Genomic DNA, 14,500 nt, shown 5'->3' on the forward strand with positions numbered 1-14,500 from the left:
GGGGGAAAAAAAAAGAGAAAAAAAAAAAAAAAATGGTTAGAGTTCTAGCCCTTACTAAATACTATTTAACAGTTTTCTTGGGATTTATAGTTCATTAAAAATATTACTTGAAAGTGATTGAATGAATAAATTTAGAGCTAGGATAAAAGGCATTTTAGAATAAAAATAAGGAAGTGGTTGGCTTAGGGCTATGATTTGTATGGTGTGATTAAATTCAACTAATGGAGGTACATTCTGGAAGTTTTGCTCCTGCTTGAGAAGATGAACAGACAATGAATTGCCAGGAGGATCAACAAATGAAACCATTCCCATCCATGGGCTCAGAGGAGGAGGTGTGGCATGAGGGAGAACCACTTACACTTAGGAAGGTTCCTGTCCTGGTTATGCCTCTTACTGTTTTTATGGCCTAGTCATAGACACATGTGAATCGGGTGTCTGTGAACACTCTTCTAGTTTTTATGTTATTGGGTCTCATTACTACCTTGATTCTTTCGTCACAATCATTCTTACATGCATATAAAAAATTTTAAAAACTCATGAAAATCTTCTTAGGATATGGAACTATTAGCCCCAGTGAAGGACAGAGGATGTGCACAGATTTAGCTGCTTGCCTAAGGTCACACATTTTGTAATGCATAGAGCTTGAATTCAAACTCAGATCTACATTAAATCAAAGATTATTTTGTTTCTCTAGACTTTGGACTTGTAGCATGAGATGACTTGGATGATTTAAAAATCTAAAGCCTTTTCTAACTCTAATAATCCAGGAAGATGTGAAAACAACTATGCAATCAAGTAGCAAGTCAGATCAGGAAGGCTATCTGATCCTCATTTCACTAAGCTTCTTCTGTGTACTGTTTGTAAAGGAGTGTGTGCTTGGAATAGAGACCCTTGTGTGCTTGAGATGTGGCAATTAGACTGAAGACCACCCCTGAAAGCAGTGATAATGTTGAAAACAACGCCTTCCCCACACAAATGTCAGAGGGCATTAAGTTGATGAAGTCTGTGGTTTCGTATGCTGTTCTGCCCCAGTAGGGTCAGAAAAATAACTCCCTCCCTGTAAACTCTGGTTAAAGATTCTTGGAGACAAAGTTCCTCATTCCTTCCCTGAGCCCTGACTGATGTGCTGTTCACTGTGTAAGAGGAGGCCCTTCATTCAGGACAGGACAGTTTTGAGAGAAATCAGAACTCCTCAGAACAAATCCAGCTCCCTCTTGGTTCAAGGACTCCAGGAGGTCTTTTATGTGGCACTGCCACAGAAACTGATCAGTGACGACAGGGATCTCTGGATACTGTGTGGGGCATATCTGGGCACAAGGAGAGGCAGAGAGGCAGACTGGAGGGAGTGGCCATGGTCCAGGTGGGAAAGGATGGTAGCTTGGACTGAGATGGTGGAAGTGAAGGTGGAGAGAAGCAGATGTATTTAAGAGATGGTCAGGAGTGGGGTGGCATAGTCACACGCCACACACCTTGCTTCTCTTCCTAGAAAAGCCATGATCCTAGAAATTCTATTCCGTAAGAAATCAACATGGAAAGAGAAGGAGAAAATGTTTGGAGGGAGAGTCCTGGGAAAGGGCTCTAGAGACCTGAGTCTATTCTAATGTCTGCTGCTAATCTGTGTGAACTCTGGCATACTCAGCATGCTTATCTTTAAAGTGAGAGTTAGGACTAGCTGGCTCCTACAGTCCCTCTTAACCTTTTCTAATTCACAGTCAGCTTTCCGTTATTTTTTGCATGATGGCTGATGTTTCATTTATATGCTAACATCCTTTTACTAGAAGAGGAAAGCCCCACTCCAGAAGGTATTTCTTGAATGTTAATGAGCTTCAATATTAGTTTGAATGAGAAGCAATACAAAGCAAACAATAAAACACACTATTAATAGAGTGGATCTTGTTTCTAAAGCCAGTGCTACATAATGGGGCTCACCTTACTGTCAGGATATTTTAGTAAGTTTGAATAAAATTTCAGGAATTGGATTATATTTATTTGAGATACATCTAAATCTAGGTAATTAAGCCATGCTAAAACAGAATTCTGTATAAATGATGTCTGGATTCCCATAGCATGGTGATAGTCATAAGGCTCTATATTTACCAGGTAGTAAAGACCTATTGATACTGTTTGTGATAATTCCAATAGTGATGAGTCAAAGCATATCATATTTTCGTTCTTCACAAGGAAAATGCATTCATGTGTATTTTAAATTAGAGAATTTAAAATTATAATTATAAAGAAATGTGATGTCAAAGTGGCATATTTTAAAAATGGCTTTTACCATTTCTTAGTTAAAAATGAACTTATTTTGTTTTGGTTACACTCACCAAGTCCTTGGCATTTAAAGATACTTCATCCCACCAGGGGGAGATAAAGTAATATTCACAATTCAGAATTCTTCTGAACATGAACTGATCACCTCTTTCATCATAGAATGGTTCAAATCCACAAAGTCTGGAGGGAAAAAATATAGAGAATCAAATATCTTTAAAAGATTACATATATTTCATTAAATCTCTACAGAAATTCAAAATCCTTTTTTATACCCTGACTTGAAAGTAGCTCTACTCAGTTTAAGTATATAATTTTTTTTTGTTACAATTCACTATAGATGTGTGAAAACACAGTCACAGCTCCAGAAATAAGAATAGTGGACTCCGATTCATACAAAAAACTATAATGACAATAATGGCACAAAAACATAATGATAGAAATAGCTAACAGTATAGACAGCATGGTAAAGATTTTCCAGTTGAGTTTTCATGAGAGGTAAAAAAAAGTGAAGCCAGGCATGGTGGCACACACCTTTAGTCCCAGCACTCAGGAGGCAGAGGCAGGCAGATCTCTGTGAGCTGGAGGCCAACTTGGTCAACATAGCCAGTATAGCCAGTTCTAGGCCAGGTGAGGTGACAAGGAGACCCTGTCTCCAGGAGACAGATTGATTTGGGTCCAATTTAGTATAAAATGGAAGAGTTAAGATTTGGAGAATACAAAGTTAAAGCAGAAAGAAATACAGCTTTTATTCATTTTTGTTCATCCCTAGCCACTGAATTCTCCCTAACTGTGCTGGACAGTTAGTGTCAACTTGACATACATGGGTTGAGGGAGCCTCAATTAGGGAATTGCCTCCATTGGACTGGCCTGTGGCCATGTCTGTGGGGCATTTTCTTCATTGTTGAGTAATGTGTAAGGGCCCAGCCCACTGTGGGTAGCGCCACTCCTGGGCAGGTGGGCCTGTGTTGGATAAGAGAGCAAGCTGAGCAGGGGCCAGGGTAGCAAGCCAGTAAGCAGTGTTCCTCCATGGCCTGTGCTCCAGCTCCTGCCTCCAGGTTCCTGCCCTGAGTTCCTACCTTGGGATCCCAGATGAACTGTGACCTGGGATATGTAAGCTAAATAAATCCTTTCCTCCCCAAGTTGGTAGTGGTCAGAGTATTTTGTCACAGCAATGAAGAAACATACTAGGACACTAACCATTAGTAAAAGTCTGGTATTTCCATCTCTTATTCTGGTTTGGATTTCAGAATGAAATATGGTAGAGATAAAACTGTTAATTCAGTACCATGGCAGCCAACCGATGGGCAGCCTGGACTGGCTTGTTCTTGTACATCACCTCACCACTGTGCATCTTAAAGATATCTGACCACTTCTACCGGCACTTTCTACTCTCAGGTCAGCATAAAAAGAAATGGAAAAAGTGGAAAAAAAGGAACAGTGACACAGCCCTAGCATCCTAAAAGAGAGAGGGAAAAAGGGAGTTGCTGGTCTAAGATTTCCAAGTCTGCACTGTTTGGAGACAAGTGGAGGTTATGAAATCAATAGCGAGCAAAAAGGGACTGAAAACAAATAAAGAGTCCATGCCAGGCATATATCGTATGTGTTGCCTTTGAAAATAATGTGGGGAAAATATGAAAAGTTAAAAGCTATCCTCTCCAATTCTTCCTTTAAGCCAGCCAGGCTGGTGTGAACCATGGGCAAATGAAGCCTATCTTAAAATTAGGTACTAGAAAGAAACAGTTTCTTATGTCCTTCTGCTCATGAAATGCCCCAGCAAGAGAATCTTCATCTCTTCTAAATATTCTGGAGCCAGCCAGGAGAGGGCAAGACTTGGGAGAGATAAAGCCTAAGCCAGTGCACTCTTCCCTTGTATCAGTCTGCACAGAGAATCCAGCATCGACCCATGTGTGCAAGGGAAACATAAGGATAGAAGGGAGAACGGGTCCTTGCCTTGGCCCTCCTGCCCTTATAATACTAGGAACGTAGAGTTGACTGCTGCTTAGTCATGGAGAAAGTAGCCAACTTTCCAGGTTTTGTTTAGGACTGTCCTTATGTTTCCCATTCTGAAAATCTAAAGACAAAAATGATAATTAAAAAATTATAGTGCTTGAATGTCTTTTCATACCAGTCATGTGAGTGACTGTGCTTTGGTGGCAGAAGTAAACAGTTTATGTCATGGCAGCCTGAAATTCCAGGATTTCAACACAGAGCAGCAACCATGCACATGCGGGTGGCACAAGGCCCCTTCAGAAATGGTGACATGACAGTGGCAGTTCAGAACCTCGTGGGGATTATACAGGCCTGAAGTATAAAGGTGCTGAACAGGGCAGCTCCAAGCCTTTGGATAAGTGCTGCAGCTGGAGGAGAGGCTTTGAACTTCTGGTGATGAGTTCACCTGATCACTGTAGTTAAATGACCAGTACTACAGCTTTAAAAGGTAAATGGCCCAGAATTCCTGCAAGAAACAGTAGGTAGGCCTTTACTTCCAACCTAAAGTCATCTTCAGAAATAGGCCATTGCACAAAGTAGGTTGTGACAAGCAGAACTTTTAAGGAGTGAAGCATTAAATGCAGCTGTCCTCATAAGATGAGGGGCAAAAGAAAACAGGTTTCTACCTTAACCAGAATCAGGGGCTGGAGACACAACTCATTCAGCTTGCCTAATAATCATGAGGACCTAAGATGGATCCTCAGAGCTCACATTACAAGAAAAAGAAAAAAAAAAGCTGGGCACAGTGGCATATACTTGTAATCTCAGTGCTGGGGAGGTGGGTACTTGGGGCTTCCTGGCTAGTCAGCTTAGCCTACTTGGTGAACTCCTGGCTAACAGAGAACCTGTCTCAAAGCAAAACAAAAGCAGAAAAAGAAAAAAGATGAACAGCACCCGAGGAATGATACCTAAGACTGTCTTCTGGCCTTCACATACGTGCACATACAAGTGTGCACATGCACACACGTACATATGCCCACACAGTCACACATGTACACACACAAATAGTCATCACATTTACATTCACGGCTTTATGAAAATAAATCCCAGAGTTTACGCATATATAGAGAAGTGGATATAAAATATGTACCTCAATGTTTGGGTGATAAAGTTAGAATTCAAGTGATGTTCATCATGTAGTTTTCCCAGAAAGCATCAACAGAACAGATCCTCAGTGCTACCTCTTTCGTCCATTATTTCTGTGCCCTGCCCCCTTTTGGTTCTGAACCACCCAGTGCAATGAATCAGATGACTTGATGGCACAGTTTCAAGTCACCGTCACCCTGCTAAATGTACATGAAGGCTAAATAAAGGTGATGTGCAGGTCCAGTGGTACACTTCACAGAGGAAAATGTGCCAATGATCCTTGCCAGGTGGACTAATGGACTACAGGTTAAGTAAAAAGTTCCAAGGTTTAGGGCTGATGGAGTTGGAGAACTTAAATGGTATCAGTTTTAAGTGGCACTGTCATCTTCAACCATCACCTATTAGTCAGTAACCCAAGCTGTATGAAACAAGAAGAACCAGAACAAAGCAGTTTGTATAGTTTGGTAATGGGCCAGGGGAAGGAATTGCCCAGATTTCTAAAGTTGTTTTGAAGGCTATAATGAAATGCTTGTCATATGATCAGTTTTTCCCTCCTTTATCTCATGCCTGTGGGCTTTCTGTGGAGTTTTACCTAATCTGTATTCCAGTTTTCCAGAATGGACATAACTCAATTTTCTGCTTCCATACCCTCAAGTTCTGTTAGAGCATGAAGCTTATCTCCTCACAGTACATTTCAACATGAATTATAATCAAGGGCATTTACATTTTATGGGCAAAACTGAACCTTATTTGTACAGTGTAGTTTTTCACTTCCTTTCAGAAAGCATGCTTACTCCATAGTTCAGGGATAATTCTCTCCGTGCCTTCCATGTTGGGACACAGTGTAAAGGAAGAGGGTCCTCTCCAGAGCCCAGCCATGCAGTCACTTTGACATCAGGTTCTAGCTTTTGGGACTGTGAAAATGTAACTGTCTCTTGTTTAAACCTCTCTGCTGTGCATTCTGTTATAGTCACTCACCTACAACTAATACACTCTCTTTGAAACCCTTGAAAATCTCTCTACAGATTTGAATATTATGGGTTCCAAAAACTAACTCTGCATCCCCTTCAGAATGGCCAATAAATATGCTTATTTTGGATTAACTCCTGAACTCATTGGTATCTTGTGTTTTAACTTTTCTATAGCAACCTTCACTTATAACTGCCCTCATCATTACCTCTAGTTCCATCACTGTTTTGGCAAATTTCCAGAGACTCCTATTTTTTTATTAGATAGTAGCTCAGGAATGGAATTAGAGATACCAGAGAATGAAATATTTAGCTCATGTTATTTACAGTATTTTTAATACTGTAACCCAAGGCCTTTGAAATAGCCAAATCTGTTCAAAATACTCTGATAGGATACACACCAGCTTGGGATTCTGAGCTTTCTTTTTTAAAAAATTCCTATTTTTTTATATGTATATATGGGTGCCTGTGTAAGTTTATGTGCATCACATGCTTACAGATGCCCATGGAGGTCAGAAGTTATCAGATTCCCTGCAAGTGGAGTTCCAGGCACTTATGGGCTGCCTTATGTGGGTGCTAGGGACTCAACCTGGGTCCTCTGCAAAAGCAGTGAGTACTCTTAAACTCTGAGTCATCTCTCTATCCCCTAGTTTAAGATTTCTTAAGAAACAAATGACAGCTCTCCTAAAAGGACTAAAAGTCTATTCAATGAGATGCAAATAAATAAAATGAGAGTGTGTGGTGGATGAACCTAGATTTCACATGACCATTAGTTGCTTAAATGTGCTGTGCATTATATAGGAAAATTGACAAAGAAAAGCCCTGAACAGAGATTCTATCTCTCAAAAAAAATGACAAAATAAGAAATAACATTCATTTTGAGAAAATTCTATCACCAACTACATGTAATGTGAAAAGAAACATTACAGAAAGTCAAATAGTAATCTTGGTTTTTATGAGAATCATCAATACCTAGAAGATATCATGCAAAGGCAGTTTGCATAAAGATTGCTTTTCTTCACTTACAAGATGTAGGTGATTATTCCTACAGACCACATGTCCACCTCAGGTCCATAGGCACAGCCTCTGAGAATTTCAGGCGCTGCAGAAAGAGAGAAAATTGGGTTAAATTGGAGCTTGCACTCAGCATTCGCTTTTCAATAGCAAGCGATGGAAAGAAATGAATTCCCAATAAGACTTGTGAATTCTTTTAAAACAAATTGTCTCTCCTATAACCACATCAGGATGCCACGGATTCTTCTATTTCCATAGGAGAATTTGGAGTATCTTGATGTCATGGGTACATCAAAGTAAGCTATTAATGATAGCATTCTATATTCAATCTCACGATACTTCTCAAATCAGATAGTGGTGTATGTTGACTACAAAAAGCCTGTTACTCCAAAGAGAACTTTGTGCATAGACAAAGAAGAAATGAAAGCTACACACAGTAAAGGGGAAAATGGGCAAAATTATGCCTCCTTGAAATCTAGAACTACTTGAATCGGGTGTACAGTGAGTACATGTCTGTGCTGTGGGCAGCAAGGACCAGGGCAGACTGCGGGAAGGGTCTGCAAAGCTCTAGTACTGAAAGGTTAGACGATGCACAGGAAGGGCCCTGACACGGGTCTTGACATTGACCACTGTGTATAAGGCCTCAGTGAGAATCTGTTTCCAGTGAGCATGAGGCCATGACCTGAGAAAGGGGGATTTCTCTGTGCACAGGAATGCCTATAGTAGCCCTTTCGATCACTGAGGAAAAGAAAGCCCACTCAGTTATGAAACTCCTGGAGTGGAGAATGTCATGACCGTTTATATTTTTATTACATTAGAGCTGTGAAAACAGGAAGTTAACTGGGTTTGGTGATTTGCACGAAGGATTGGGAGTGCTGTTTGTTTGCCTAACAATGGAAAAGAAAGAGAAGTAAGATCTCTATCATCTACAAAGAGACAGAGTTCAGTCCTACCATCCAGAGAAGAGACTATGTTCAGTGACAGACCTGTAGGTGTTGGACTCCCTAAGGAAGTTTGATGCAAGCTGAGGATGCCTTGTGGGAGTTCTGGGGGATCACACACTCCTCCAGATAGGGGCTTCATAGTAAATGAACCTAATCCACTGTCCACACTGGAGGGAAATGTTCATACTCAGTACTACCATCACCATGAGCTCTGGTGGAACCTGTCATCGAGGGACTCTGGATTTACTGGAAAGACTACTGTGGATTTCCACTGATGTCTTTCAGTGCTATCCTGTACCCCACTCTTCTCCAACCAAGATTTTCTAGTCCTTGTAGAACTATGTTTCATAAAATACAGGAGATGAAGAGCTGACACCATAAAAGGAGGGCGTGCATCCTAGGATGCTAAGTAGCCACTCAGCAACATGCACTCTTTAAGGACTTGTATTTGGATCCAAGAAATTTTTCTTGTTTAAAGTTGAATCATTCCTAGAAAAAAATGTCCTTTTAAGATTTAATTGACAGAATTAAGAAACTGCCTGCCTAGTGCCAATGTTTACATTCTCAGGTAAGGTTTCATTTCCTGGAATAATTTTTACCTCACAGAAGGAGGCTTTGGGCCCCAATAGCCTAACAGAAATGACCCCACCCCTTGCAAATGCTGTTTCTCCTTGTGCAAAGGGATTCACTTCTGGGGAAGGTTTCTACCACCTGTCCCTGGGAGCTGGCCCGGATGGGAAGAAGTGGCAGGACAGGTGTTTTGGCTTGTGTAGTGAGTAGTGTCAGCCGTAGCCCACTCAGGCACCTGATTTGAGCCCCACATTGATATTTAATCATACCTACAGAGAACTGTTGGACAGATGCTTTTATGTTTCTTGAAGCTTTGGGTTTTGGGTTTTTTTTTTTTTTACCTTTAAAGTCTAAGTGAACTGGGCTAGCCTATTTCCAAGTTTACTTTGAGTTTTAACCTGTGATTTAGTAAGGAATAGTCACTGATCCTTCAAGCTTGAAGAGCGGACCAGCGGGCACACTCTTGCCCTGCAGAGCCTGCTGCATCTCATCCCCCATTTATCCTGTTAGAGCAGTGACTGTGCTGCCCCAGGGCTCATACTGCTAGCTAGTGAAGTCAAACCTTCTGTCTGTGCTGGCCAGAAACATCTCCTGGCAAGAGTCAGGTGCTCCCCCCCCACTTCCTGTGGCGCTCAGCCAAGAGACCTGCAACAAGTGAACACCTTGGAAGAAAGTGCACTTTGTGTCCCTCTACAGAGCATCTAAATTTTTTTAACGAACAGGACAGTATCTGCAATCCCTTTACAGCCCTGGGATCAAATATACTCTCCAGAAGCAAAAAACACTTCCCTGTAAGGCACTATCCTGTAATGAGTCAACTCTGGGGGTGAAAGGATAAATTTCCTACCGTGAAGTTAATTGAGACAAAGGAAAAATAAAATGTTCTTGCCTTCTGTAATATTTTTTTCTTAAAATATTCTTTAAAGGAATTTATAACATTTTAATTCTAATATAAACGAGGAGTTAAATGAAGTCTAAATCAACTCATATACAAAATCTAGATATCATTTTCCATAGTATATTTTCAATCGCTAGTTAGTATGACTTTGGTTTCCTTTGGAATTAACAGAAGTCACCCTTATAATCTACCCAAACCCTTTAAAGGAGTTTAAAGCTTTTTCCAAAAGCTTTTCAGAATAAATACCAGGCTCTGGTGCTTCAGTGCTTGTCTCCTAGGTGTCCAATGTGCCGATAGGTGACTCCAGCAATTTGTAATCTCAGAATGAGACAATGGAGAGACACTCAGATACTTTCTTTTTCATTAAGATATCAAACTAGGTGTGGTGGCACATACCTGTAATCCCAGCATTAGGAAGTGGGCAAGCAGGGGGATCAGAAGGTCAAGACCACCCTCTGCTATATAAAGGAGTTTGAGGCCAGCCTGCGTTATAGGAAACTCTATCTCAAAACAAGAGAGGATATCAATAAGTCTATCACTAAATAAACAAAATTATGGGAGAAGAAATCCTTTCAAGTCAAAAAACATTTTTTTTTCCAGATACACTTTAGTGTCAGGACATACTGTGAATAAGAAAAAGTTCTTGAATGCAAATACAAGTCCTTGGAGAGGGCATGTTGCTGAGTGGCTACTTAGCATCCTAGGATGCACGCCCTCCTTTTATGGTGTCAGCTCTTCATCTCCTGTATTTTATGAAACATAGTTTACAAGGACTAGAAAATCTTGGCTGGAGAAGAGTGGGGTACAGGATAGCACTGAAAGACATCAGTGGAAATCCACAGTAGTCTTTCCAGTAAATCCAGAGTCCCTCGATGACAGGCTCCACCAGAGCTCATGGTGATGGTCCACTGTGTGGACAGTGGATTTGGTTCACTTCCTAAGGAGTCCCTGTCTGGAGGAGTGTCTGATCCCCAGTGGTAGAGTGTGTTCTTAGCATGCTTAAGGCCTGAGATTCTATCTTTAGCACCCAAAAAAGAAAAAAAAAAGTATTTTACAGGACTTATACTCATGTATTCTTGACTTCTTTGGCTACCTTCTAAGTGAGTCGATGTTGTCTGGCACTTTCTAAAATCACCTTATCAATTCACATTATTGTCCATCAAACAGTACATATTATAGAGCTCCCAGTATATGTACAGGTCCAATGTCCAATACAGTCTAATTTTGGTAAATATTCTGAGAATTCCCCAAATGCCAGACATACCCTTTAAAAAAGCAATTAGGACCAGATGTAAAAATTATACAAAAATTCAATGATATTTATTCAGTACCACCTAGACCACAGAGTATTGAATTTTTTTCTATAAGATAATGGCATCACTAAAACATCTAGAGAATAAAGATCTATCTAGAAACTGCAATGAGTTCAGATTTATCACATATAATCAGTTCTGGAAATGGCTGATAAACACTTATAGGAATCACTGGTGTTGGATTGCTCACTTTCCCTAAGACCCCAGAAGAACGATATAGAGACAGTATTGATCCTTGACTATGCCTTCATTTTTTTCAGTGTTCTAGATGGGCTGCATGATTCTGTCCTTCTTACTAAGTTAAAACCACAGAGGAGCATTTGGTTATGAACATTTTCAAGGCACAATGAACTCTTTTGAGTAAAGCAAATCTGATGAAGACTAGAGTATAATCAATGTATTCATTCACTCACTCAGAAAATAATTTATCAAATATTTATTAAACACCTTCTGTAGGATAGGTACTGTTTCAGGGGTGCTGGGGCAATAGTGAGGTGCTAAAGATAGCAAGTCCCAACCTTCACACAGGTCAGGGAGGTGAATGTTAATTAAAAAGAACCCATAAGAAAAGTGCAAAGTAGTAACTTGGAGTGCTTGAGGGAAGGGTGTCTGGATAGGGTTAGCCCAGCCACAGGGTCAGGGAAGATGACAGGAGGAAGCAACATCTGAACTGAGGTATGAAGGACCTAGAGAAATGAACTAGAGGGCAGTTGAGGAAAGCAGGCAAAGAGCTTCAGGTAAAGAAAGCATCCATGCTAAGGTCCTGTGGCAGGAAGGAGCAAGGCCGCCCCACTCAGGGGTGCAGTGAAGGTGGGGTGGGGTGAAGCCTTCCTATCAGGCTGTCAAGTCTAGTACTCAGAGATTTTCTGTTTTTTAAGTTTATTTATTTATTTATTTATTTATTTATTTATTTATTTATTTTGTAATGCTTGCATCTCTCTAATTTCTGGGTCTTAGGTCTTTGGATTCCCCTGGAACTGGGGTTATGGAGTGGTCAGCCGCCATGTGGGTGCTGGGATTTGAACCCGGGTCTTCTGCAAGAGCAGCCAGTGATCTTAACTGCCTACCACTCTATCTTTCCAGTCCCCTTATTTGACTTTAAAGCCTCTTCTCTGCTTTCATTCTGGCAAATCAAAATATATAGGGAGAAAAACAATCTATGTACATCTTAAGGCCTAAATCTGACTTTCAGACTCCCCCATTCCAAGTGTAGGGGAAAACTGCCAGAATTTTTATGTTTGTGTCATGTGGAAATCAGAGAACAACCTTGGGTGTCATTCCTCAGGGATGAAGAGTCCGTCTACCTTGTCTCTTTGAGACAGTATCTCTTACTGACCTAGGGCTTACCAAGTAGGCTAGACTGCCTCTGCTTCCCCAGTGCTGGGATTAAAGGCACATACCACCACACCTGACTTTTATATGGATTCTGGGAATAAAATTCAGATTCCTATGTTTAAGTGGCAAGCACTTTATGAACTGAGCTGTCTCCTAAGCACCTCTACTCTCTTTAACCCAGCCCCTGAATTTTCTAAACTTCATTACTGGAGAATGGAACAGGAGGAAGGAGAGGCTAGGGAGAGAGAACTCATATTCAAAAAGCACAAGATCACTGTATGGAATGTCCTTGTCCCTTCCCTCTTCCTCATTGTGGTCTGGAAAAACAGAGGAGAAAGATGTACTCAGGGAAGCTGCCTGGTGCCCACAGCTGGATGGACTCCAACTAGGGTGCCTTTTTAAAGGATCTGTGCCTTATGCAGTTCTTTGTTAAGCTGTCTCCTCCATTTGTTAAGAAAGGCACACCACCTGTGTAAAACTGGAGTATTTTTAGATTAGAGAGGTTGCTAAAGGACTCCTTTATGAAGGTACAGCTTAGACCAGAATGCACTTGAGATTTGGGGTCAACCTGTGGCCTGGGATTGTGGATATACCTCTGGCCAGCAGTGTCAGTTAGCAATTCCATGTATGTCACAGTGAAGAACAGACGGACTAAGAAGGAATCTCAGGCCTCTGTTACTTGCCTCAGCTCTATCTCATGAAGAACAAGAAGGACAAGTCAGGATATTTTCAAACAAGAGTTAACATGCCATGTGTTCAAGTCACTCCTCCTATTCTCCAGTGCTCTCCATTATTTATGCTGAAAACACCAACCCAGCTCCCACTGCATGCTTTTCATTTAAGCTGGTCACGGAATGTTCTTTGACACATGAATTGCACGATATTTTCCTTTGCATAAATTCTAGAGATGGTTTGTACAGATAAGATAGTAGAAATACAGATAGTTTTTCTCATCTTTTTAGTTTTTAATAATATGTAAAGGGGAAAATCAAATTTAAGAACGCTTAGTTTTCACAAGAGAAACAAGCAAAAAACCCTTTGCAATTTATGTACCCACAAAATACACTTTTTGAAGATTTTTGTGGAGCACTCCCACCTTGAGGCAATCACACATTTCTACAAATCTGAATCACATCAAGTCTCATGATCACTTCAAAGTTGGCATAGCTGTGAATAAATGTTCACGGTTGAAAAGTTGTCTTTCCGTTTTTGTGGGATGAGATGAAGAACAAACAAACCCAGTTCATTTCAGTGACAGCATTACATAAAATCTCTGCTGTAAACAGAGATAGAAACAAAGTAACAGTTTAGAATTCAAGCCTTCCAACATATTAAGTATGGGGCATACTGTGTTTTTCTCTAAGGGATCCATAAACTTCCTGACTGGTGATTATCAATAATTCTTTTGAAACTTTTTATTTTTATTTTGTGCATATACTTTCTGTATTAACGTTCTAAAATGGAACATTTTGTGGGTGTTCAGGGCCCAAATAGCACATTTTAAGCAAGTCTTCTACCCACTTGCCATCAATCACCTCTTCCTTTTGACCTCTTTTCCTCCCATCATCCCACCCTCACATATGTAATAATAGAGCTGAATCCTTGCAGAACTGTGAAATGTCTGGTACGGCGGGTTCTGTTCTTAGGTAGTATCTTATAGTTACACAGAAGTGAAAATAACAAATGACTGCTGCAAAGACCCAGAAGTTAAAGATTGCTATAATCCTAAAAGATTCTAAATGCACAGAGCGTAAGATGGGGCAGGGGGATGTTGAAGGCAGCCTCTTCAGACACAGTGCTGCAGCCATCTCAGGCCAAACTCGTTTTGGTTAACATTTATCTAAATTAAATAGTTACCATAGCCCTCAATTTAGTGTGCACAGACAGAATATATAGATGGATTGTGGAATATGGTCTACTATGTATCCCTTGGATGATGCCTAAATGAACAGGACTCTTCCTCCCCTCCTCTTGATGATAGTCTTGGATCCTTTTGCCCACACTTTCAAATGCCAGTGAGGCAGCCTCTTTGGTTGCTGACAGGCATAGCTGTTAGAATATTATTTTGTATACTAAGCCAAACATCTGTGCCTGGTGACATCTATTCACAAT

General features: G+C 40.6%; 2 protein-coding genes across 2 annotated transcripts in view; both read right to left on the reverse strand.

Annotated features, from left to right (window-relative positions):
- The window catches only part of LOC115068095 (calcium/calmodulin-dependent protein kinase type IV-like), an 11,906-nt gene extending 9,743 nt beyond the window's left edge, over positions 1-2,163 (reverse strand). The window contains exon 1 of the mRNA XM_029557643.1: positions 2,098-2,163. Coding sequence (XP_029413503.1) covers positions 2,098-2,163 — 66 coding nt within the window. The remainder of the gene's footprint in view (positions 1-2,097) is intronic.
- A 137-nt stretch (positions 2,164-2,300) lies between these two features.
- Positions 2,301-14,500, reverse strand: part of LOC103752296 (calcium/calmodulin-dependent protein kinase type IV) — a 250,202-nt gene continuing 238,002 nt past the window's right edge. The window contains exons 12-13 of the mRNA XM_029557644.1: positions 7,341-7,416; positions 2,301-2,451 (exon numbers count right to left, since the gene is read on the reverse strand). Coding sequence (XP_029413504.1) covers positions 2,301-2,451; positions 7,341-7,416 — 227 coding nt within the window. The remainder of the gene's footprint in view (positions 2,452-7,340; positions 7,417-14,500) is intronic.

Source organism: Nannospalax galili, unplaced genomic scaffold (genome assembly GCF_000622305.1).
Source record: "Nannospalax galili isolate Female #2095 unplaced genomic scaffold, S.galili_v1.0 scaffold27, whole genome shotgun sequence".
NCBI lineage: Eukaryota > Metazoa > Chordata > Mammalia > Rodentia > Spalacidae > Nannospalax > Nannospalax galili.